The 27,177-nt window shown below is 43.5% G+C and overlaps 1 protein-coding gene across 1 annotated transcript in view; it reads right to left on the bottom strand.

Annotated features, from left to right (window-relative positions):
* LOC121276810 overlaps positions 1-27,177 on the bottom strand; it is an 89,449-nt gene that overhangs the window by 56,816 nt on the left and 5,456 nt on the right. Inside the window, exons 2-8 of the mRNA XM_041185354.1 lie at positions 25,031-25,123; positions 20,018-20,134; positions 19,853-19,930; positions 10,945-11,064; positions 9,138-9,729; positions 7,814-8,013; positions 6,281-6,696 (exon numbers count right to left, since the gene is read on the bottom strand). Coding sequence (XP_041041288.1) covers positions 6,281-6,696; positions 7,814-8,013; positions 9,138-9,729; positions 10,945-11,064; positions 19,853-19,930; positions 20,018-20,134; positions 25,031-25,123 — 1,616 coding nt within the window. The remainder of the gene's footprint in view (positions 1-6,280; positions 6,697-7,813; positions 8,014-9,137; positions 9,730-10,944; positions 11,065-19,852; positions 19,931-20,017; positions 20,135-25,030; positions 25,124-27,177) is intronic.

Here is a 27,177-nt window from a genome sequence, read left to right as displayed (position 1 = left end):
CCAGGTTTTGGGAAACCCAGTAGCTGAAGGGAAGCAAAAACATCTTCGGGGAGCAGGTAAGTGCTTTTATAGCACAGCTTGTGCGCCAGAGAAAGTAGGAGTGCTTCTCCTCAATTAGGTGTGCCACCCCCATACAAAGACCTTGGAATCTGAAGAATAGACTCACCCTATCAGGATCAGGCAACCCTTCCACCTCCACCTCCCCAAGTGTTGGGTTTTGGACCCTCCTAGGTCAAGAATTAGATCCCTTCTCCATGCTGATCAGACCTTCCCTAAGCACACTCAGTACTAGTAGCCAACTCCCTACTTGCTCATGTGGCTTCCTCCAGAGTCCTCTCGCACCTGACTAGAAGCTAAGTCTGTCAATTAGGTTGGCTTCCAGATGGGGAACCTGTCAAGGAGATATGTCGTACACTGTGGCGTTAAAACTCCATAGCATGCGAGGAAACATGGAAAATTCCTAAACTCTTTTCCTCCAACTCCTCACCTCTCCTACGCAACCAACCTCTGTCAATATTGAGGCCATTAGCTCCATGTGTGCGCACTTCTTATCTGCTCTGACCATGGCCGGAATTTTCTGATCCCCTTGGCATCGGGCATCATGGCCAACACGAGCAGACAATATGGCGAGAAGGCCAAAAATCAGTTTCACGTCATTGTGAAACCAGTTTGCAATCGTCCGCTCCACCTGTCAATGGTGGGCCGCAATTTCCACCACCGCACGTCTGGAACATCACTTTAATACATCCGCATATAATGATAAGTCCTGCTCACTGGAATCATCCCCTTACTCTGGATCATCCGGGCACGTTGCGTGTTTCACAACAGCATTTATAAAGTGTGCACCTGGTAAGCTGAACTTTGAGGGGAATTTGGAGTTGAGTGCACACTAACGTTGCACAGCACTTGCGAGGGTCACCCATTCGACTTCAAGGAAATGGCACCGCAGGCGAGGGCACAGGCAAGTCGCTTTTTCCTGGCTGGCTGACAGTGTGGTGCCGGGGCAAGGGCTGCACTGCGTCTGGGGTGAGTTGTTGGGGGAAAGGCCATCACGGTCTGATGGTAGTGCACAAGTACATGTGGCGGCGGGGGTTGGGGGGAGCGGCCATGCATTAGGGAAACCTCGTATATAGTGACCATTCCTCCGCACTGAGACAGTTCAGCCATGTTGACATGCTTGGAGTCAGGCCTCTAGCTTACCTGCCCACTCAAGCAATACAGAGGCATCAAAGCGCCACCAAATGCACCAGAGTGTTTCACCCCTCGGGCACAGACTGCAAACTCGTGAGCGTTTTAGTGGACGGCAGAACAATTGGACAACTGGGCACACTGTACAATCTCCATGTGAAAACTGGCCATGGAGCAGTCACTGGTGGAGGTGTTCACAGCCCCTTGCAATGTCTTCATTCAGTTTTGGACCAGTCTTCCCCATGGTTCAAGCTAACAATGCAACCTTGCAGTGCAGGTTAGGAGAATGCCTGTGCCTGTGCTGAGGGCAGAGCATGCAGTCCAATGGGCAAAGCTGCTGCCAATCAGTCAGGTGGAGAGGGCTGGAGGTGGGTGGGGTTTCAGGCAGCCATGCAGTGCACTTAACTCTGGCCTTCCAAGTGGCGGCTAGCACTCTCCAGGATGCATTAAGGGGTCTTCAGGCTCAACCAGGACAGTTTATTAGTACACCCATCCTAACCTATGTGTCTCTCTCTTTCATCCTGCAGGAGGAGTACATCAGGAGTATGGAGCCTGGTGAACTAGCTGTATGCCTCACGGCTTACAGGGAGTGGAGACGAAGGAGAAGAGACCGACGGAGGCACACGGCTGAGCAGAAGGAGGAGCAGCACCCTTAAGAAGAAGGGGTGGCAGGGGCTCCTGCACACGCCGCTGAAGAGCCACAGCAAGACTCACAGGTCAGTGCTCAGCTAGACCTAGGGTCTAGACAGTGCTTGTCATTCATACAGATGATCAAGAACTAGTGAATTCGCTGAATAATTTGCATATCCGGGGAAATGGTTGGTCACATCTGCCACCTGCTGCGGGATTTAGTGCCACGGGGACATGGAGGGCATCCACTGCCAGTGGTAGTGAAAATGACTGCAGTGCTCACTTTTTATGCCAGTGGCTCTTTTCAGGGCTCCACAGGTTATCTCTGCAGGATCTCGCAAGCCAACACACACACAGGTGCATCCAGGAGGTCACAGGCACCATATTTCTGAAGGCACACAACTTTGTGCATTTTGCCTGGGATCAAAAAGCCAGGAAGCCCTTCAAGACCACACTGTCACCAGGCACAGTTGCTGATGAGATGGGGGGCCAGCTGCACCTCAAAGGTGCTGGGAGCACACAGAGAGAACAACGGAACTCTCTGCCGCTGGCCCAGAGCATTCTAGCAGCAATGACAAGCCCCATCGAGGTGAAGGCAATGACTGTGAAGGTGCACCATCAGTGTGCTGGGAGGGTTGTACAAAGCACAGAGAGAAGGCCCTGGAGTGAGACAGTTACCTTTATCTTGTGCAGGAACCATAGTTTCACATCTAAGTGACAAGAACACCGCTCATCATAACAAGGAGCCATAGGCAGGGAAACATTCTCGGGAGTTTATTTACAATAGTGAACATTAAATGCAAGTGATTAACACACATGCCCAGGCTTCTCCATTCTGCCTTGCAATCTGAGGAGTGCAGCGTATATCCCTTCCTGATGTTCCTGAGCTTGCCTTTGCAGTTCCAGCAACTGAGGTATAACCGAGTCCACAGGCTCCTCATCTGACTCGGACTCAGCAGATTTCTGGCCTCTGGCAGTTCTCCGAGTGTCGGAAACCTGGGAAGTTCCTGCCACTGCCTTCTGTGGATCAGAGATTGCGATGTGCTCATCAGATTGTAACCCCGAGGATACTCTAGAGTTAGGTCCCACCAAGGTGTGTGTCTCTGCACTGGTGGAGGCTGTGGGTGAGCGATGTGATGGGTCTTCATTGAGAGGGTCATCAGATTCTTTTTCTCGAGCTTGACTCGAGGACCTGGGTTATGGACCCGCTCGGCTGCTTCACAGCTGTGCCTGCGAAAGCAAGGAGAGATAATTAGTGCATGACTGTGGAACAAGGGAACTCACTCACAGCATAATTGTCTGATGGATGTTGCACTGCTGGCTCTTCACTTGGTTGGGCACCGCTGACCTCACCATCAGCAAGGAATGGTCTCTATCATCACCCGCCTGCTAGATGATTCTATTTTCAAAGTCTGTGAGGACCTTGCTTTCAGGCAATCCTCCACCAATCTGTGACCTCTCCTTTTTGTTGTGTGCCAGTTTGTCCTGCATGAACACAGATGGAGAGTGTAAGCAGGAGGCCTGCCGAGATGGATAACAAGGATACCTGGCATGTGTGTGAGTGGTGAGTGATGCCATGGACGGGATGAGGACATGATCTGCAGGACAAATAAAGGTGTGGGAGAGTGAATAGTGATGTCCCATGACCTGGCAGTGAGTGAGATCCCTGTGGATGTGTGGTGGGCTTGTGAGTGTGTGAGTTGAGAGCGATGAAAAGAGTGACATGGCCTGGCAGAACAGAGGAGATCACTTATCCCCTTTCGGCACTGGGTGGCTGTCCTTTTTTGCAGGTGTTGGCACTGACCACCACTGACACCATACCCAAGCTGGATTGGTGGGTGACCTTGCTTGCTGGTCTTCACCCAGAGCAAGGTTAGAGGACATCATGGTGGGCTTCCACTGCGTCTAGTAGGTGCTCAAGGGAGGTGTCGCTAAATTGGGGGCAGCATGTTTCCTCCCTTTGGCAGCCATCAGTATCCAGCAGCTTCCTATCCCTTGAAGAGTTCTAGCTCTGTGCAGGGGTGGCCTTTAAATATGGTGCCCGGTTTACTGAAGGCCTGAGGTGATGGTGGGGCAGGCGAATCAGAGGCTGGCCCGCCAGCGACCAAGCATGTTTCCTCGAAATGAATCAGTAATGAGGCGGGATATACCAGGAATTGGACAATACAGCGTGAAAAGCTGCCATTGTGGCTGCGGGTAAAACATCCTTTTTCCCACCCGCCATTTCACTTAATGCAAATCTAGGACAATTCCACCCCATATCTCTGTGCTCAGCCTCCTACTGGTGGTCAGTCATTGCACTAGAGGAAACAGCTCCCACCAAGGTTTGCTGTCAATTTCTAAACTTTCACACCAATCACCAACAACCATTGGCTCCCTCCTTCCTATAAATCATCTGCTTCATTTGCTCCCTGCCTTTTTGATGACCAATTTTTAATTGTTCCTTGTGCTGTTGCACTACATTTTGCTCAGTTATAGGGCCACATCTGCATTTCCAAGCAGAGTTCACATATCATGTTTTAAATTGACCATCCTCTGCCTGGATACCATATTCCTTAAGATGCCTCACATTTCCAGGTTCACCCAGCAATGCATGGGTATCCCCATCTAGCTTGACGCATTGGCCAAAGCTACCGAGGTGATACACTTTGCTTTTCCACACTATCTCACGTAGCGTCTAAACCCCTCACTTCCTCCTTTACTCACTCAATAATGTGCCAGTTTGAGTGAATTTCAAACAACCCAAAAAAACCAAGTTCTGTATTTTTCTGCTATTAACCAATGACAACCTAGTCAACTGCCTCACTAAAACTCCGAAGATTATTTTACAATCTATACTCAGCAATGAAATTGGTCCAGGTTGACCACATTCTAATGAATCTTCTTTTCAGGCCTTTACACTTTTATCCATGAATCAACTCTTCTCAACCTCTAACATAATAAAAATTTAAATATCACAGGCGCTGCAAATCTGAAATAAAAACAGAAAATGGCGTAAGTGCTCAGTAAGTCAGGGAGCATCTGTGGAGAGAGAAGCAAAGTTAACATTTCAGGTCAATGACCATCCATTGGACTTGGAAGGTATTGCAGATGAAAAGCTTATCACAGGTACTGAGCCAGCAAAAAGAGAGGGAGTAATGAAAACACGAGAGATCGGTGACCTGATATGAGGAAGTGAGCAAACTTAAAAGAAAAGTTATTCAACAAGAGAACAAGTTTGGCTGGGTGGAGGAGAATAGTGGTGAATGGAGACCGGTTAGACCATTGTTCAAGACGAGGTCAGACACTGCTAAGTTTTGAATCTTCCCCCCTCCCTCTTTTACCACACTATTTTCAGACTTTGACACAAAACTGTCAGTATTTTGGATGCCTCTTAATTTACTATGAGAGATGCTAATCCATTTGGAAGAATTTCCATTTAGCTTTCTTTACAAATTCCAACAACTCTGGTCACCTTAATTCCAAACAAACTTTTAAAAAAGTTTTGTTTAAATTCTTTCACGTGATGTGGGCATCGCTGGCTGGGCCAGCATTTATTGCCCATTCCTAATTGCCCCTGAGAAGGTGGCGGTGAGCCACCTTCTTGAACCGCTGCAGTGCATGCAGTGTAGATACACCCATAGTGCTGTTAGGAAGGGAGTTCCATGAATTTGCCCCAGAGACAGTGATATATTTCCAAGTCAGGATGGTGTGTGGCTTGGAGCAGTAATTGCGGGTGGTGTTGTTCCCATGCATCTGCTGCCCTTGTCCTTCTACGTGGCAGAAGTGGCGGATTTGAAAGGTGCTGCCGAAGGAATCTTGGTGAGTTTCTGCAGTGCATATTATATGTAGTGCACACTTCTGGCCATTGTTCATCAGTGGATGGAGGGAGTGAATGTTTCAGCTCGTGAATGGGGTGCCGATCAAGGGGGCTGCTTTGTTCTGGATGGTGACAAGCTTCTTGAGTTGGAGCTATACTCATCCATGCAAGTGGAAAGCATTCCTTCACATTCCTGACTTTTGTCTTGTAGATGGTGGACAGGCTTTGGGGAGTCAGGAGGTGAGTTACTCGTCTCAAAGTTCCCAGCATTTGACCCACTCTTGTAGGCACAGTATTTCCAGTTCAGTTTCTGGTCATGCACTATGTGCATTCCTTATTGGAGCATATATTTTTTTAGGAAACACACCGAGCTGTATGATGTGTGCTGATTTCTCTTTAATGATCCACTGAATTTGTTTAGAACTAAATGTTTTTGTGGTAAATTTAGGTGCAGCTGTTCTAGACATTATTAGTTACTAATAAATACCGTACAGAATGCCACTACTTTAAAAGATGATACATAGATCTCACCTTCAGAAGGAGTCAGCTACATTACCTGTTAATTTGGAGCTGCAATTCATACATGCATCTTAACCGCTCAGCATATGAGTCATCTGCGCAACTTATAAAAGTTTTATGGTAATTGCTCATTTTAAGACTAACCTTATTGGCTGAAGCCTGTAAACACTGGGAATGCAGTTTTCATCTAGCTTGTACCACTGCCGAAGTAGCCCAATAGCTTTCGCAAAGTCTGTTGTAGAGTGAGCTAGAGGGTCATTCATGTTCTGTGTCTGAGGGGTATGAGCAGACAGGATTTCACTGGCACCAGTGTTACAGCTTTCTGGCAACTCCACATTCAGTGGTGTTGAATTGTTGGTCAGATCAGGTTCTCCACAGTGAGATTCCCCAAGGAATCCAGAACCCTCAGTCCAAGTGTGGAGTTCAGGATTGTGATTTTGATGCTGCCGTTTTACTGTCTCCATTTTCTTGGCATCAATGGAGTTCAAAATAGCTTCAAAGTCATCTTTAATTATGCTGTCGGGAAGGAAAGGCGAGTCGTGCTTTTGTCCAGTTAAAAGCTGCAACAACAAAAGAGAGCTTCATTGTACAGTAGCTTCATGAACAATTACTTTCAAAATGAGATCCAGGGCTAACCCCTAAGCAAATCATAGATGAAATTCAATTTGTCGAATAATGCTATTAAATACTAATGGAGCTCCTCTGTCATCGTTAACTATACGTTATTTATCTTCCTCAATATAAAAGAGGGATTTGTGACTGAAATCACATTGGAATGCAAAACTGTAAATAACCTTCGTACAGTACAATACTGAATCACCTACATTGTGTGTGCAGTCTCTATGCTACTTTGTTCTCTCTCTGAAGGGAAAGGATAACATTTCTCGACATTTCAAAAATATCCAGTAAATTGAACATTTTTTAAAGTACCTATATATTATTAAAACCTTTGTGTTGAACACATACTTCCTATCAGCAAACCTTATTCTCCATTGCTATAATTTTTAGTGACAGGTTTCAGTCAGTATTGACTACATAAGTTATTATTCGATTTGAGTATGTCAACTAACGTAACATAGTTGCAACCTCTGACTATGAGGAAGCTCTGTGGAGCAAATCTCTGATGTCTTTCCCACATCTTACATATTACACATAACTATATATAATAAATATAATATCTCCAACAAATAATTATGTCATAATAATCATATTCATCAAGTGACCACAGGGAATTGACCATTCTCTAGGTTACATTATATTACATGTGTTATGATAGTAGCAGTTACTCAACTAACATTAACCTGGTATAAACCAGCTATGTGTAAAGGTTTAGAAAAAGGGATTCCAGGCTTGTTTTACATCACCAGGGGCAACTTGGACCTACCAACCTGGTGTCTTTCTGAGCAGGTTCTTGTAGCATTTTCATGAAACCATTGCCAATTGTCATAAAAACCCATCTGGTTCACTAATGTCCTTTAGGGAAGGAAATCTGCCATCCTTACCTGGTCTGGCCTACGTGTGAACACAGACCCACAGCAATGTGGTTGACTCTTAAATGCCCTCTGAACAAGGGCAATGAGGGATGAGCAATAAATGCTGGCCTAGCCAGCGATGCCCACATCCCATGAGCAAATAAAAAGAAACAGGGCCAGAACAATTTCTACACAGAATACTTACAATAAAGATGGAGCCTTCTGATGCTTGGCATTCCCTAAGCGTCTCAAGATGTAGTCGAGCCATTATATGGTTGTCGCTAATTCCATCTTTCACTCCCCACCTGAGGTCAACCATCATGAAGTCATAACCCCTTTCTTTGCAATAAGTGTTTAGTTGCGGGTATACTCTCTTCATTAAGGTGTTTCTTTCATGTTCTGTATCTGGAATTTAAAAAAAATCTAAGTTATTAAAATTTTGGCCCGATTCATATAAAAAAAATAATCAAAACGCTCCTAAATTGAAACATTTCATCAACAGCATTCCGGTGGGAAGCTAATACTCCAGTACTGTACTGAGGGAATGCTGCATTATGACTGATGGCATCCTTCAACTGAGATATTAAAACAATGTGCCAAACTTTGATGCAAGAGCTCAGTAGAATTTTTAACACCAGATGGTGGTTAGGAAATGGAACACCATACCAGAAACTATGGTAAAAACAGAATCTAAAATAACTTTTTAACATTTGAAAAAGAAAATTTGGAAGTGTATGTGGAAAGGGTGGAGGAAAGAGATTAAATGAATGCTCTTTTAGATATCTTGTATGGGTGCAATCATCCAAATATAAAAGCAAAAGACTCCGGATGCTGGAAATCCAAAACAAAAACAGAAACAGAAATACCTGGAAAAGCTCAGCAGGTCTGACAGCATCAGCGGAGAAGAGCACAGTTGACATTTCGAGTACTCAGCTGTGCTCTTCTCCACCGATGCTGCCAGACCTGCTGAGTTTTTCCAGGTATTTCTGTTTCAATCATCCAAATAGCCTCTTTCCCTGCTGTAAAATGCTATGATTCTATGAATGGATGGTTCAGCTAGGTGTTTAAAATTGTACTACAAAGGGTCTGAAGGATGTTTTTCATTTGAATTTTGTACATTTCTGAAAAGTGCATTGCAAAACCAAGTAATGAAACCTAAGACAATTCAACCAGTTTGTATTTGACTAGCATCTATTAGCACTTGGCATAATATTAAATTCTCAATTGACAAGTTTCATTATACAAATTCCAGTTTACTGGCAATATCTTATAACCTTTGATTTGTGCCAGCAACTGGAATTAAAAAAAACTGGACAATTCGCTGTAGGTCTAGATTTTTCCTGAGGCAATTATATGGTCTGTCTCACTACTCATGGGGGCGCAATTTTGACTTTCTACGATCGTGTAAAATGAGTGAAAAGGAATCCACACGTCATTTTATATCTCTCTCCATTCTTTTGTCCTTTGACTTCAGCGTAGTCAAATTTTGTGTTTTTGCTAGTGTAAAAATGTGTCTCAAAAAGAATTACCTTTGTAGCCACCACAGATATAAACCATAAACCTTTTCTTCTTGGGCGAATAGGCTATATTGATATTTCCTTTCATTATTTCATTTACAGGATTGTTATCTGTTGAAAGGTGGTTTTCTCCTGCTTGTGGGCACGGCAAACATTTCGACACTACCATACTCGGTAAGTTAGCGGTTTTCTGAGATTTCTGTCCCTCACAATCAGTTGCCTGCGATGTCGGACTTTGTTTTGGACAGTCAGCTATGGACACACGTTGCTTATCCTCAGAACTTGTTGCTTCTGCAGCCGCAGAACAATTTGAGACATCAGCTTCTGAAATTACTGTCTGCCATGGTTCTAAATCCTGCTCTTTTTGCAGATCCTTGCAAGAAGCTGACACCAAACTATCTACCTGACTGACAGGATCAGCTGGTAATGAAAATGGTTTATTGTCATCCCGCTGGCTCATTTGCTGTTTCAGCTTTGTTTCTCCAAGGTGTCTTAATTCATCCTGCAGGCTAGAGGACAATAATTGTTCACAATCATCAGCTGGACTATTCTGGAGCCGAGGTGATATACAGCTGCCAGGCTCAGATAATGAAATGTCATTTGACTGTTAAAAAAATACAATTCAAAATAATTAGATTGATAGGACTTTGATGAACCATTAATTTTCATTTATGAGCAATAAAATTATAAACAGTAATTAATCCATTTTAAGTTCTTCCTGAGGACAGAAGAAATCCCATTCTGGGATTGAGTGAGCAACAAGTTACAAAAGAAAGATTTACACGGGGTTTGCATTCAGTAGGGTGGGATCCTATTAGAACAAAAGCTGGGTGCCCAGAGATATGGAACATTAACATACCTATGTATTGTGTTATAATTCGTTGCCAATTCACTGAGTAAAAGAGGAGTCTTTCCTTAATATAAGTTTATTCTCAAAACCCAGAGAACTCGGACTCCCTTCTTCTTCCCCCCGCACAGGCGGAAACTGGTTTTTATATATACTTAAGAATAGTGTCCTAACCTTTCCCCAATTAAGAACAGTTGCTCTCACTTACAAGTAGAGCATGCACTTCATTGTGACAGGATTGCAACATTAACATATTGTAACGTGGATCAGTTCTGGTCAATATTGCCGTACAGTCAGAATAATAGTTTAATGTGCTATATGTAAACACTGTATTACAATGAGATAGGTTGAATATTTAGATCCTGATCAAGTGCCATGACAATTAATAGGTAATGATGCCCAGGTTGTGCATGGCTGATACAATGGATACCATGAACTTGAAATTCCATGAGGGTCCTCCTGATCCCCTGCTGTACCTCCATCAGGAGACTGGAGGAACCTCCAGAGTAATGGCTGGAAACGCCTGTCAATGCTATTTATGTGAGGGCTCCGGCAACTCCCTCCAAAGCTACAGCTGGGGACTTGGGGGTGTCATAGCAGAATTTCTAAGCCAACTATTTTCAATATTAGCTTTAATGAAAACAAAACTCTAATGTGCAAATGCCTGGCCCATGGACTTTACTCATGTGACAGCAAATGTTGCTCACAGCTACCTGGTTGGAAAAGCTAAGTAGACGTCTTAAGTTACCTTACTGTCGATTGTGCATCCAGTCATATTTGGCATTAGTTTATTGTAAGTCTGATTTCTACATCAGTCCACGTACATAAGCCAGGATTGGTTGGCTTTAAAGCTACCAAATTAAACTGGGACTGATAAATCATTCACGGGAAAGGGAAATGGTGTCTTTAAATAGTTACATAAATTATTGGGATTATATTATATTACTCGCAGTAAGTGTTTCCCATATTAACCTGTCCCAGTTGCAGAAAAGTCCTGTTACTCCCTGAATGGCTTCCATCGTCCTCATTTACTGTTGACTCGCATTCGTAACTCTGAGTAATCTTCTTCACGTGCCGATGATGCAAGTGATGCTAAAATGTAAATCAAAGAAAGTCAGATTGAAACCAAAACAAAAATTGCTAGAAAAACTCAGCAGGCCCGACAGCATCCGCGGAGAGGAAGGCAGAGCCAACACCCCGAGTCCGGCTGACTCTTCATCAGAACATATTGAATGTATGCAAATACCAAGTCTAGAAAATGAAGAAAACAGTAAGATAAGAGCAAAATACTGCAGATGCTGGAAAGCTGAAGCAAAATCAAAAATACCTGGTAAAACTCAGCAGGTCTGACAGCATCTGTGGAGAGTTAACATTTCAAGTCCGTATGACTCTTAATCAGAACTAAGGAAAAATAGAAATGAGGTGGAATACGAGCTGTTTGAGGGGGGGTGGGACAGGTGAAGCTGGATAGAGGGCCAGTGATAGGCCGAGGCAAAGAAGAGATTGCCAAAGATGTCATAGACAAAAGGACAAAGGGGTGTTGATGGTGGTGATATTAGCTAAGGAATGTGCTAATGGTGAAAGTAAGGGTAAAAAGCAGGATGAGCAAGTGGCAGATAGCCCTAGTGGGGGTGCGATGGGGGAAAGCGATCGAAATAGGCTAAAAGGTAGAGATAAAACAATGGATGGAAATAATAATTTTAAAATAATGGAAATAGGTGGGAAAAGAAAAAATTATATTAAAAAAAAATATATATATATAAAAATTTATATAAATTATTGGAAAAAGGGGGATCGGAAAGTGGGTGGGGATGGAGGAGAGAGTTCATCATCTAAAGTTGCTGAACTCAATATTAAGTCTGGAAGGCTGTAAAGTGCCTAGTCAGAAGATGAGATGCTGTTCCTCCAGTTTGCGTTGAGCTTCACTGAAACATTGCAGCAGGCCAAGGACGGACATGTGGGCATGAGAGCAGGGTGGAGTGTTGAAATGGCAAGCGACAGGGAGGTCTGGGTCATGCTTGCGGACAGACCAAAGGTGTTCCGCAAAGTGGTCACCCAGTCTGCATTTGGTCTCTCCAATGTAGAGGAGACCGCATTGGGAGCAACAAATGCAGTAGACTAAATTGAGGGAAGTGCAAGTGAAATGCTGCTTCACTTGAAAGGAGTGTTTGGGCCCTTGGACAGTGAGGAAAGGGGAAGTAAAGGGGCAGGTATTGCACCTTCTGCGGTTGCATGGGAAGACGCCGTGGGAGGGGGTTGAGGTGTAGGGGGTGATGGAGGAGTGGACCAGGGTGTCCCGGAGTGAGCAATCCCTACGGAATGCCGCCGGGGGCGGGTGAAGGGAAGATGTGTTTGGTGGTGGCATCATGCTGGAGTTGGCGGAAATGGTGGAGGATGATCCTTTGAATGCAGAGGCTGGTGAGGTGATAAGTGAGGACAAGGGGGGCCCTATCATGGTTCTGGGAGGGAGAGGAAGGTATGAGGGCAGATGCGCGGGAGATGGGTCAGACACGGTTGAGGGCCGTGTCAACCACCATGGGTGGAAAACCTCAGTTACGGAAGAAGGAAGACATGTCAGAGGAACTGTTTTGGAAAGTGGCATCTTCAGAACAGATACGATGGAGGCAAAGGAACTGGGAGAATGGGGTGGAGTCCTTACAGGAAGTGGGGTGTGAGGAGCTGTAGTTGAGGTAGCTGTGGGAGTCGGTAGGCTTGTAATGAATATTGGTGGACAGTCTATCACCAGAAATTGAGTCAGAGAGATCAAGGAAGGGAAGGGAAGTGTCAGTGATGGACCATGTGAAAATGATGGAGGGGTGGAAATTGGAAGCAAAATTAATAAATTTTTCCAGATCCAGACGAGAGCATGAAGCGGCACCAAAGCAATCATCAATGTACCAGAGAAAGAGTTGTGGGAGGGGGCCTGAGTAGGACTGGAATGAGGAATGTTCCACATACCCCATAAAGAGACAGGCATAACTGGGGCACATGCAGGTACCCATAGCCACACCTTTTATTTGGAGGAAGTGAGACGAGTTTAAGGAGAAATTGTTCAGTGAGAGAACAAGTTCAGCCAGATGGAGGAGAGTAGCGGTGGATGGGATTGTTCCGGCCTCTGTTTGAGGAAGAAGCGGAGAGCCTCAGACCATCCCAGTGGGGGATGGAGGTGCAGAGGGATTGGACATCCATAGTGAAGAGGAGGCAGTTGGGGCCAGGGAACTGGAAATTGTTGAGACGATGTAGGGTTTCAGAGGAATCCTGGATGTAGGTGGGAAGAAACTGGACAAGGGGAGAGAGAATGGAGTTAATATAGCAAGAAATGAATTCCGTGAGGCAGGAACAGGCTGACACGATCGGTCTGCCGGGACAGTCCTGTTTGTGGGTTTTGGGTAGGAGGTAGAAGCGGGCCGTCCGAGATTGGGAGGCTATCAGGTTGGAAGCTGTGGAAGGAAGATCTCCAGAGGAGATGAGGTCAGTGACAGTCCTGGAAACAATGGCTTGATGTTCAGTGTTGGGGTCATGGTCCAGGGTAAGGTAGGAGGAAGTGTCTGCAAGTTGACGCTCAGCCTCTGCGAGGTAGAGGTCAGTGCACCAGACAACAACAGCACCACCCTTGTCAGCAGGTTTGATGACAATGTTAGGGTTGGACCTGAGAGAACGGAGTGCGGCAAGTTCAGAAAGAGACAGGTTAAGGTGAGTGAGAGGAGCAGAGAAATTGAGATAACTGATGTCATGCCGACAGTTCTCAATGAAAAGATCAAGAGAAGGTAAGAATCCAGAGGGAGGTGTCCAGGTGGAGGGAAAATATTGGAGGCGGGCAAAAGGATCCTTTGAACGGGGAGAGGACTCCTGCCCAAAGAAGTGAGCACGGAGACGAAGGCGGCGGAAGAAGAGTTCAGCATCTTGCCGAGCCTGAAATTCATTGAGATGAGGGTGTAAGGGTATGAAACTGTGTCCTTTACTGAGCACTGAACGTTCAGCATCAGAGAGGGGAAGGTCAGGGGGTATGGTGAATACACGGCTGGGACTGGGATTGGAAGATGGGTTGGGGACAGAGGGGCGGGTAGGGGTGAAGTGTCCTGGATAGGCTTTGGTGTTGATGAGTTGTTGGAGCTTGCGTTCCTTTGCACCTGAAAGAAACAAAGTTTCTTGTTGAGGCGTTGGATGAGACGAAGAATAAAATGAAACTGGGGGCAAGGACAGCTTAGAGATAGGGTGTGTTGGTGCTGCTGGAGGGAGAGGTCGAGTGTGTTCCTATGGCAGCGCATGGCACTGAGTGTGGATCTCAGGATGTGACAAGAACAGCAGTCCAACATTGGGAAAATTAAAGTCACACATACTATGTTTTTGAAACCTTCATGAGGTTTTCTTAAAGCATTTCCTAAAATTCAAATGTTACCCCCGACTCCTCTTGTATTTTTCAATTAATTTTTGTCACGAATATGTGCTATATGGAATCAATTTGATATCTCATTGGCTCGTTTCATATAGTAAACATTTTTTAAAAGGCTCATTTCAAACGGACTCAAAGACACTGACTTAAAATGGCTGCTAATTTGCATTTGTGGAGATGAAAAATCTACAGAGAACCCTACAGAAACAATGGCAACCCTGGAGGTGTGAACAGGCCCTTCCTACCTCATCAAGATGGAGGATCGATCATTCAGGTGTTAACAGTTGGGACATTAAAAAACAATCACCTTGGTTAAAAGAGACAATGGCTAAAGATCCCCCCAGGCATGAGCAACCAATTTCCTTTCGGAATTCACAATTGAATGCTTTGAACTGCTGTGACTAAACCAGAGAGCGGTCATGTGACCCAGCTCTTGTGTGTAACTGCTGGATTTTTAAGCAATATTCTAGCTGCCTGAGAGAGGAGCTGTCTTTTGCACCTCTCTCTCTCTCTCTATTCCATTTAAGCATTGAACCCTCTTTTGCTGAGCTAAAATCGTGTCTACATCCCAACAGCAGACTCTACTGAAAGTTACTGGATTTCTACAACAGTGTCTCCGGAAGAAAAGGGATACCCAGCCATGACTTTAAACTAACGGTCTGAAGTAGCGTCATGTTGGACTCGAAATGTTAACTGTTTCTCTCTCCACAGATGCTGGCTGACCTGCTGAGTTTTTCCAGTATTTTCTGTTTTGATTTCATATTTCCAGCGTCCACAGTATTTTGCTTTTATTTCAACTAATGGCCTCAGCTGAAGAACCAATGCCTCTGATTACAATCTGTGAATCTTTACTGACTTTCCTTTTTTAAAATCTGTACTTTAACTTGGCCAAGTTTAACACCTGGTACTCCGTAAAGTTGTAATTTTTCTGCATGCTTGGAGTTTAAGTGTTTGATTGCACACGTTAGTGAGGAAGTAGGACACAATTGTACATTCTTAACATTTTTACTAATTTATCTGGGCGGGTTTTGGTACAATAAAACTAACACCTCACATGTTTAACTCAAGATTACCTGTCTGGCTTAATTACAAACTGCACACAGTCAAGTACATACCAAGATAAAAGCAAAATACTGTGGATGCTGGAAGTCTGAAACAAAAACAAAAATTGCTGGAAAAACTCAGCAGTCTGACAGCATCTGTGGAAAGAAAGACAGAGTTAATGTTTTGAGTCCGTATGACTCTTCTTCAGAACTAAAAAGAAGTAGAAAATATGGTGAAATATATACTGTTTAAGTGGGGGGTGGTGGGACAGATGAAGCTGGAGGCCAGTGATAGGCGGAGGCGAAGGAGATATTGCAAAATATGTCATAAACAAAAGCTCGAAGAGGTGTTGATGGTGGTGATACTGGCTAAAGGAGGTGCTAATGGTGACATTAAGAAAGCAGGATGAGCAAGTGACAGATGGCCCTAGTGGGGGAGGGGGTGGTGTGGGAGAAAATATCAGAATAGGTTAAAAGATGGGGATAAAACAATGAATTTAAATTTTAAAAAATAATAGAAATAGATGGGGAAAAATGTATATATAAAAATTAAAAACTAATATTTGAAAAAAGGGGATCAAAAAGGGGATCAAAAAGGGGTGAAGCTGGAGGAAAGAGTTCATGATATGAAGTTGTTGTGCTCAATGTTAAGGCCGGAAGGCTGTAAAGTGCCTAATTGCAAAGCGGTCACCCAGTCTGCGTTTGGTTTCTCCAATGTAGAGGAAACCGCATTGGGAGCAGAGAATGCAGTAGACCAAATTGAGGGAAGTGCAAGTGAAGCACTGCTTTACTTGAAAGGAATATTTGGCCCCTTGGACGGTGAAGAGGGGGGAAGTAAAGGGGCAGGTGTTGCACCTTCTGCGGTTGCATGGGAAGGTGCCATGGGAGGGGATTGAGGTGTAGGGGGTGATGGAGGAGTGGAGCAGGGTGCCAGAGGGAACACCTTCAGTCTGTCTGCAAGCATGACCCAGACCTTCATGTCCCTTGCCATTTCAACACACCACCCTGCTCTCATGCCCACATGTCCATCCTGGGCCCTGCTGCAATGTTCCAGTGAAGCTCAACACAAACTGGAGGAACAGCACCTCATCTTCCAATTAGGCACTTTACAGCCTTCCAGACTTAACATTGAGTTCAACAACTTCAGATCATGAACTCGCTCCTCCATCCTCACCCCTTTTTGATCCCCTTTTTTCAAATATTTATTTTTAAATTTTTATATCTACATTTTTTCCCCAACTATTTCTATTATTATTATTTTTAAAATTTATTTCTATTCATTGTTTTATCCCCACATTTTAGCCTATTTTGATCTTTTCTCCCACATCATCCCCTCCCCCCACCCCACCCCCACAAGGGCCATCTGTCACTTGCTCATCCTGTTTTCTACTCTTAGGGCTGAATTTTCCCCCGTTGGGGGGGAGGCTGATGGGCGGGCATGTGTGGGCACGCTTCTAATCGGCACCCCTGATTGGAGGCACAATGCCATTTTACATGGTTGGGCCAATTAAGGCCCGCCCAGCGTGATGTCTGCAGGGAAGCGCTATGCGCTCTCTGTGCGGGCAGGGGGGTGGGAATGCCTAAAATCAAGAGTGCGCTCTGTTGCGCACGCACACGAAAGAGTGCACTCATCTCCCTGAGGCTAAGTGCAGCCTTAGGGAAATTAGCTCTACGTGCAAAAATATTAAAAATAGAAAAAAGAATCCCCTTACATGTCCCCTCATGTGACAATGTCACATGAGTTGGGCTATGTTCATAATTTCTAACAAAACTTTATGAAAATTTTTAAAACCCTACATGAAACCTCATCCCGCTTGTGGATGAGGTTTCATGTTTATTCTACTTCCCGCTGGGGCTCCTGGCCTGCCCACCAACCTTAAGGTCCACTAATTACTTTAATTGATCTATCAATGGCCTCAATTGGCCATTGAGAGGTCTGCGAGCGCACAGCTGATTTTGCTGTGCTCCCGCCTTCCTGAAAATTTAAATGGGGCGGGGTGATGTCGGGAGTTCCGCCTGATGACATCCCGCATCTTTTTATGAGTTGGCAAGCGGGCCCCGTCCCCACTCACTGATGGTAAAATCCTGCCCTTAATGTCACCACTTGCATCTCCTTTAGCCAGTATCACCACCATCAACACCCCATTGAGCTTTTGTTTATGACATATTTTACAATCTCTCCACCTATCACTGGCCTTCTATCCAGCTTCATCTGTCCAACCCTCCTTAAACAGTATATATTTCACTACATTTCTACTTCTCTTTAGTTCTGAAGAAGAGTCATACAGATTCGAAACGTTAACTCTGCCTTTCACTCCACAAATGCTATCAGGCCTGCTGAGTTTTTCCAGCAATTTTTGTTTTTGTTTCAATTGCATACCAAATTAGCAACGCAGCATCATTTCAAAATTCAAAGCCTCTGCTATAACCAAAGGCAGAGTGGGAAAAGAGAGGAGTCATTGCACGCCTCCTCACTTGGCTGTAACACTTCCCTTTGTCCTTTGCTATCACCCCACCTCCATAATTAGATAAACCTTTGCTCTTGCAAAACACAATTGCTTCCATTCTCCGCTCAACCCAAACAGATAGCCTTTTCTATTATAAAATATCATTGGTGACACCAATCAAGCTCAACAAGCTCACTTTGGGTTCTATAAGGTAGATTATTGGAAAGACGCTGACTTAAATTACTAGTAACAAGCTGTGTATTAACAAGAAAGTGTATTTGTAAACGTGATTCTTTTTCAATATCATTGTAAAATAATGCCATAGTGACTCTACAGTGTAAATCCACTAGGATTGGGAAGCTAAACTTGTGAAGCGAGTCATCAGCTATTGTAGCTACATACCTTGGAGCAGGGAAGGTTAAGAAGATGTTTAGTCGAGGTTTTTAAAACGCAAAGGAGTTTTGATATGAGTGTATAGGGAATTCGGTGTCAAGGGGTCAGCAGGTTAGAGATTGAAGAGAGGGGTTAGGAGAAATTGCGTTATGCAGAGGGTTGTTGCAACATGGCATGTTTTGCCACAACAGGTGTTGGAGGCTGAGCATCTTTTAAGGGAAAGTTGGATAATATTGGAAGCACAGAAAGATACAAAACTTTACAGAGGGACCCTGACAGAAGGAATACAAGATTCTGTGTACAAGATTAAGAGGGCCATGGACAGGGTGGGTAGGGAGCAGCTGTTCCCCTTAGTTGAAGGGTCAGTCACGAGGGGACATAAGTTCAAGGTGAGGGGCAGGAGGTTTAGGGGAATGTGAGGAAAAGGTTTTTTACCCAGAGGGTGTTAACAGTCTGGAATGCACTGCCTGGGAGGGTGGTGGAGGCGGGTTGCCTCACATCCTTTAAAAAGTACCTGGATGAGCACTTGGCACGTCATAACATTCAAGGCTATGGGCCAAGTGCTGGTAAATGGGATTAGGTAGGTAGATCAGGTGTTTCTCACGTGTCGATGCAGACTCGATGGGCTGAAGGGCCTCTTCTGCAATGTGTGATTCTGTGTGAATAGTTTTGGATTGTGTTAGCAAAAAACCAGCACAAGCATGAGGCCAAATTAATTCCTTCTGTCCTCAAACTACCATACTTCTGTGATAACCGAGCAAGATTTTCAAGTCAACATGAAAAGCAACTGCAGGAGTTGGAAATCAGAAATAAAGAACAGAAAATGCAAGAAATACTCAGCAGGTCTGGCAGCTGCAGGAGAAAGAAACAGAGTTAACAGGCTAGATTCTCCCTCCGCGAGTGATGTGCCTTGTGGTCACAGATTTCTAGGGAGTTGTTTTGTTCACCTTTGGAGGTTGAGTGAGGGCATTCCCAGAAGTTATTTTCCCTGAATTGTCCAAGGGTTTTTAAATCTTTTTTTAATCTCTCCCAAGTCATTACATGACTGTTGCTGGGTGAGAGAATTGGGGATAATCATGCTCAGCTGGAATTTGACTATATGGGACTCAATGAACAAACTTTCCATAATATTTTTATGTTCTTGAACTAGAGTTGACATTTTGTAACTCAGGCTGGCTAGAAACAGAGTGGACTCAGATATTGTTACTGGACTCCAGTAGGACCAATGAAATACTTATCTGGCCTACTGTATGCCAAGGTTCATAATACATATTTTCCAATGTTGCAACCAAGTTGTCAGTCCTCTGTACTTTAATGTGGAGCTGGATGATATAATAATAATAATGATAATCCGGAGCGATGAGCCTTGTCCATTGAGTCCCACACAGTTAAACTGCTTTCCCATAACGTCATTTGTAGAAAATGAGGAAACGATCTTTACTTGATAAAATTCTATGTCACATTCAAATCCTTAAATGAAGGCAGATGGATTGCTAAATTATGCAATTGGCTGACAGTTATGTCATGATTTATTTACTTACTGTTGTTTAATTAAGAACAAAACTAATTTTAAAAGAAATCAGAGCTTGGTAAGTAGTCCATACCTTTAAATGAGTCTTGATTTTGCAGTCTGTATCATTGCTGACTTTTCTGAAAGGTACTTTCCAATGACATTCTGCTGCCTAAAAATCCATAAAATCTATTAGAAATTAACATTCTAATACTTCTTACTACAGGTATTGCCATTTGAACATTTTGCACCAACTTACTCTGCTGTCTTTAAGGTCATTAAGTGTATATGAAATTCTGTGAAAGTCCAAAATCCGCGGCATAAAGAATAGGTCCTGCAAGCTATAGGAGAGACTTTGACTCTTTGAGCTGTTCTCCTATTGGGAACAAAACGATTGCACATTAATGTAGTGGCATTTGGAGATTATAAAGGCTGTACAAGTGATTCAATGATTCCATGTTGCCATTGTTCAAAGGTAATGCAAATCAGATATAGAGCATCAACTTTGTAAACCCTGATTCTCGACCCCATGCTCCCTGCAAGTGCCTTTCCCCAAGGATGCTGAAGTGCTGGAATTAGTCGCTCAGCTCTTGGAGTGACAGATTGTCTTTCTCTAGAATTATTCAGAATTTTTTTTTTCACCTGTACCTTTTTCACCCCCAGATTTCTCAGGGTCATGAATCGGGATACCACACCACTGGAGTTTGTGGGATCAATAGGTGATCACCTCATTTAAATATGAACAACCAGAACCCAGCTCTATATGGGAATGGTGCACAATATGGCCTTGGTTCTCAGGCTGGTGTGAGGGGCTTTGCGGGCCCCTCTACAATTGCTTGATACATCTCTCTTTGGTTCCCTTTGTAAGGGTTCCTGCCACCCTATGTCATTGGCTTTTTGAGGACAGGCAACATCCCTGACCTGGGACCTCCCAGCACAAGCCAGGATCGAGTACATTTGAGTCTCAGTCTATTTTTCAGCCATTCTGTTGCATCTTGCCAGAGAATTTCAAGCCCAAAATACCACATTACTGGTATGCAATGTTTCCTACCCAATTTGAGCTGCATCCTCTTTCATGGTCTGAAAGTGAGTTAATTTACAATCTTTCTGCTTTATCTTTGACTTTGCATATTTTCAATATGAACCTAACCAGGTCCCTATTTTTCAAGTACTCTCCTACCTTCAGGTTGCTGTACTTGTATTGTGATGTTACCTGGAATTTGATCAAGCACTGTATTCTTGTTGGACATACAATATACTCATGAAGAAACAGCCCAGGTGTATTACAAGATCTTTCATCATTTTAACTATTAACATTTAACACAAGATAGTTAAAATCATTCTAAATTGTCTACAAATCTTATATTTTATTTGATAGTTTATAGGATATTCCTAATATAGTAATTGTTCCCTTATTAGTTCTAAACTGTACTCTGATTGTGTTCAGGTAGTCTGTCCGAATGAAGTTTGAGTAAAAAATCTTTCCTTTCCAAGGCTCTAATTATGTTCCTTCTATACATGACCAGCCTCACTCCCTTTTCCTTCTACCTCTCTCAAAAATTACAACCAAGGGCAGCATTTTCCGGTCAGCGAGCGGGGGCAGGGGTGGGGGTGGGGGTGTGGGTGGGGCCCGCTCACCGACGCATAAAATGACGCACGGTGACATCGGGCGTGTGTCCCGACATCACCCCGCATCATTTAGATTTTCAGTTCGATCTATTAAGGCCATTAAAAAGGTGATTAAAAGGATTAATGGACCTGTCTGTTCAACCTTAAGGTTGGAGGGCAGGTGAAGAGCCCAGACGGCCTTCCAAAAAGGCTTTAAACCTCATTCACGGGTGGGATGAGCTTCATGAGGGATTTAAAATGTATGTAAAATTTTTAAATAAAAGTAATTGACATGTCCCTGCTCATGTGACAGTGTGACATGAGGGGACATGTCAGGAATATTTTTTCTGCCTTTAATAACGTTTTCACACTTGAGCTGATCTCCCTGAGGCAGCACTTAGCCTCAGGGGGATCTGTGAGCTGTTTTGTGCATATGCACGAAAGAATGCACTCCCAGCTCAGTGAATTCCCCCTCCCCCCTCCCCCCTCCCCCCCACCAGCCTGCACTGGGTGCGCTCAGCACTTCTGGGTACGCATCACGCTGGGTGGGCCTTAATTGGCCCGCCCACATAAAATGGTGGTGCGCCCTTGACCGGGGGAGCCAATTGGGTACCTGCTCCCGCACAACCCCCCCGACAGGGAGAAAATGCTGCCCCGGGAGTATTTAGTTCCCAGTCCAACTCTGAATGAATCCAACTCTCTGTTAAGGCTATAGCATCCACATTAAAGTACAAAGGACTGGCAACTTGGTCGTAACTTTGGAATATGTGTATTATGAACTTTGGCATGCAGTAGGCCAGGCACGTATTCCATTAGTCCTACTGGGCTTGCACAGTATTGAGTCCAGCAACAATATCTGAGACCACTCTGTTTCCAGCCAGCCTGAGCTACAAAATATCAACTCTAGTTTAGGAACATTAAAATATTATGGAAAGCTTGTTCATTGAGTCCCATGCAGTCAAGTTCCATTGGAATATCATAATGCCCAATGCTCTCACCCAATAACAATCATGGAATAACATGGGAGAGATTTTAAGAAGATTTTAAAACCCTCGGACAATTCAGGGAAAATAAATTTTGGGAAAATCCTCACTCAATCTCCAAAGGTGAACAAAACAAGTTCCTAGAAACCTGCGACCACAAGGTACATCACCCAACAGCCCAGCTAACTTTTGTATACTGTGATATGTGCATCACCCATGAACCCACCCAGCTCAGTTTTGAAGACTTACAATGGATACACTTTCTCTGCAGGAGTTGGCAACTTATTCCGAATGTCTAGCTTTTTGCTATCGAACGTAGATCTGTGTTATGTAACTTATATGCATGTTCTATTATTAACTTTAACTTCTTCAATGAAAACAATCTCTCCATATGGATACTGTCTAGCCCCTTCATTATTTTAAATTCTCCAATCAAATTTTCCCAAAATCAATGCTTTTCAAGAGTAAATAGACTCAGCTCTAAGATTCCAATGATAAATAAGAGCTTTTAAAATTGATATCAATCTAGTGACCCTCCTCCGTATAGTTTCCAGGGCAAAACTGACCAATAAATGCTTTTTCTTTTCTATTGGATCATGTTAGTGATCTATTCTAGTACTTTATGTACTCTTGCAATAGTCTTGTTGCACTGGTCATAAACCTTTAGAGCCTCATGCACCACAACAACTAATTATCATTCCTGCTCAACAGGAAATAGTTTAGAATCTTGTCAGCTATGTACATGCTTTATATTAGCCCTACTCACACACACAATGCTATTTTTATTTACATCAGTACTTCCCAATCTATTTACCATAACAAACAAGCCCATTTAAACACTTGAAAATTAATGCAACCCCAGACACCAACAAAAACAAAACAGCAATAAAGCAGCATAGTCACATTCAGGATATAATTATTAAAGTTCACATACTATAGATCAACATATAATACATCATGAATGTAATCATATAATAAAAAAATCTGTGTTTTTAAGGTATTTTGTACAAATGTCATTATTTTATGTACTCAACACTTCATCTGAGCTACTTCAGCTCATGGACCTTGGCCAGGAAGCAGCAGAGGTGCAGGCTGGGGGTCATGAGGTGGCTGATATTAGAGCCCAGGTTATACCGCAGAGCCAAGGTGATGGGGTGGGCTCAGAAAGGCCGCAGCTCAGCAGCAGAGACATCACCACTGGGTTCATGGTCAGGGCCAGGCTTTGAGACTCAGTGAAATGACCACGGGCAAGAGCCTATGGCCCGGAGAGAGAGAGAGAGAGAGAGACCTCAAGAGATGGGCAGGGCCAGATACTGCCTGGGCTTTGGTGCTGGTGCGAGGTGCAGTCTCAGAAGAGGGGAGATCATGACCTCATTCTCTGTTTTTGCAACCCACAGTTTGGGAACTACTAATCTACACTAAATGTCATTTGCCAGACACACGCCCATTGCCCCATCATATCTAGATCTAATTGCAGTCTTTTTAAGAACATAAGAAATAGGAGCAGGAGTAGGCCATTCGGCCCCTCAAGCCTGTCCCGTCATTAAATAAGATCATAGCTGATCTGCCCCAGGCCTCAATTCCTCTCTCATGCCAGGTCCTCATTGCCCTCAACTCCCCGATATTTCAAAAATCTATCTACCTCCTCTTTAAATACTTCCAGTGATCTAGCCTCCACAACTATGGAGTAGAGAATTCCAGACATTCACTGTATTTTCTCTCATTCAAGGTTCTAACACTAGCACAAATATTTGTGTAGTGTGCAGATTTGATATTACAGTTGCAGGGTATTGTTGTGAATTCCCACCCCTCCGTATCTGCCCAGCTAGTTGTTAATTGCTGTTGCAGCATGCCAAAGCAAATAAGTGTTGTTGGCATCTGGTGCCACGATACAGTTAGAAGTGTGTGCAACATGGAGTTATTATTGACTTGGTCTTCTCAGCATTGTGACAAATCCTCAATATTTCTGGTTCCTGCATTTTTTAGCTATTTGCCAAATATTATTGGGATCTATTTTTAGAAAATGTAACTTGTTCTAGGAGGAGGTACATAAAAAGTGCTCAGTTGTGAAAACAAAAGGCCTGTGACTCCTGTATGCTGATAAGTGTTTATTTATAAACAAACATATGCACAAGGAGCAGGAGTAGGCCATTCAGCCCCTTAAGCCTGCTCCACCATTTAATAAGATCACGGCTGATCTGATAGTAACCTCAAATCTGCATCCCGCCTACCACCGATAACCTATCACCCTCTTGTTTACCAAGAATCTATCCACCTCTGCCTTAAAAATATTCAAAGACTCTGCTTCCACCACCTTTTCAGGAAGAGAGTTCCAAAGACTCACAACTCTCCGATGGTAAAAATTTTGCCTCATCTCCATTTTAAATGGGCGACCCCTTATTTTTAAACAGTAACCCCTAGTTCCAGATTCTTCCAGAAGGGAAACATCCTTTCCACATCCACTCTGTCAAGCTCCCTCATGATCTTATATGCTTCAATTTTGTTTGGCCATTTTCAGTTGGACATTCCTGTGCCAGAGTTAAAAGCTAAAAATAAAAAATTCTCAAAATACTTCGACACAGAAAAATCACCAAAATATGATGGGGAACTCTTTAGAGCAGTAAAATTTGTTTTAAAATATTTGAATAAATCAACAAAACAAATAATCATTTCCAACATACTTGTATTTTTCGAGTTACAGGAGGAAAGGAGTTCCCCAGAAGATCTTTGCCAATCAGAGGAAAAACAGTGGAATCCTTCACCTGCTTATATTCCTGTAACACAATATTGTTATATTAATAAATGTCAACATTTTGTAGCCATTATGTCTGCATTACTCATCTTTGGTGCCCTAAACATCTTCAGCGAAATTTATTACTGATGATGGATTTTCTGAAATTATTTTGGATATGATCTTTACACAATATGAACTACTTAACCACTATGAGCCACATTTTGTTACCACATTGTGTTATGTTCATTATTTATTGCCAAAGTTTTGTTAATTGGATGCTCTTGACCATCATGATTCATATCAGTTTGTTCCAATACCTTGCATCATAGTTTGTGCAGAGATGTTAACATATAAAGTAAAATGATACGTAGAGCAGTGAATGCAGACTTCTTTAAAGCATTTAACAAGAAATGGATAGATTTTGAATCCAACTAACAGTAGAGGCAAGCTGACCTGGAGTCCGGTTAAAGTTACATTAAGCATTCTTTGCACATCTTGAATATGGACCCAAATGAAGTCAGTAATGGCTGTTTAGAGATGCCTACATTTTTCCCTTTATGTGAATGCCTTACAGTTGCACAGTTACAGTTGCTTTTAACATTGCACAAAATATGTTCCTTATCATCACGATAAGAAAAATCATGTCAAATCGTTTTTTGAGATTATCCCCAAACTACAAACAATAGAGTTGACTACAATCTGTTCAGAGAGACTTTTTCCAGTAAGTTCACCATCTTCCAGGAATCCATTGCCAACCTATAATCATAGAGAACCTGAAGCAACACTTGTTCATCACAAACAAGCTCCAGTAACAATAATTACCATTCATTCCAGTTCCTTTCATTTCTCTTGAAAACTTGACTAGCCTGACAAATAAATCCAATAATGTATTAAATGGGAATACTTCTAATGCCCAGGTTAAGCTAATGCAAATATATAATCAATTTAGTTCATTAAGTCAAGCCACCAAAAGTAAGATGACAGTGGCATAAAGGCATTGTTCAACTGAGGGTAGTATGCAATGAGCCCTATTAAAACTGAACACAGTGGTGATTATGGTGAAACTCACCAGTTGCTGGCGTGATACCTTGTACAAAGGATACCTAGTACAAAGGTTGTGGTGGGTGTCTTTCCCAGGATATCACTAGCAGATCCTCACAGCAGTATTCTAGAACCAACTATCTTCATTGATAACTTTCTCTCCATCATTAGGTCTAAAATGGGGCTGTTTGTTGATGATTGCTCACCTCCTAATTGTAGTTCCTCAGATAATGAGCCAATCCATGTCCACACACAGCAGGACCCAAAAAACATCTGGGCTTACGCTGATAAGTAGCAACAAACATCTGTGCTACACAAATTGCTAGGCAATGACTATTTCCAACAAGGGAACTCCTAACCACATCTCTTTGCCATTCAATGGTATCACTGTTGTCAAAATCCCAACATTGACATTCTGGTGGTCCTCATTGATGGCTACTCTCTATCTATCTGGATGCGTGTAGATGCTACAACATTCAGGAAGCCCAAATCCATCCAGGAGCCAAACAGAGCCTGGCAGAGCCAAACAGAGCTAAACAGAGCCAAGCAGAGCCTGGCATGGCCACACAAAGTCAATCAGAGCCAAACAGAATCAAACAGAGCCAATCAGCGCCAAACTGAGCCTGGTAGAGCCAAACAGAGCCAAAGAATGCCAAATAGAGTCTGGCAGATCCAAACAGAGCCTGGCAGAGCCAATCATAGCCTGGCAGAGCCAAACATTGTCAAACATTGTCAAACAGAGCCAAACAGAGCCTGGCAGATCCAAACAGAGCCAAACAGAGCCACAAAGGGTTAAACAGAGACTTCCAGAGCCAATCAGAGCCTAACAGAGCCACACAGAGCCTGGTCGAGCCACAAAGAGCAAGACAGAGCCTGGCAGAGCCAAACAGAGCCTGCCAGAGCCAAAGAGAGCTTGGCAGGGCCAAACAGAGCTAAACAGAGCCTAGCAGAGGCAAACAGAGCCTGGAGGATCCAAACAGAGCCTGGCAGAGCCAATCATAGCTTGACAGAGCCAATCATAACCTGGCAGAGCCAAACAGAGCCAAATGGAGC

The sequence above is a fragment of the Carcharodon carcharias genome, chromosome 4 (genome assembly GCF_017639515.1).
Source record: "Carcharodon carcharias isolate sCarCar2 chromosome 4, sCarCar2.pri, whole genome shotgun sequence".
Taxonomy (NCBI): domain Eukaryota; kingdom Metazoa; phylum Chordata; class Chondrichthyes; order Lamniformes; family Lamnidae; genus Carcharodon; species Carcharodon carcharias.
The sequence above is the reverse complement of the archived record's forward strand: the minus strand, read 5'-3'. Positions and strand labels throughout refer to the sequence as shown.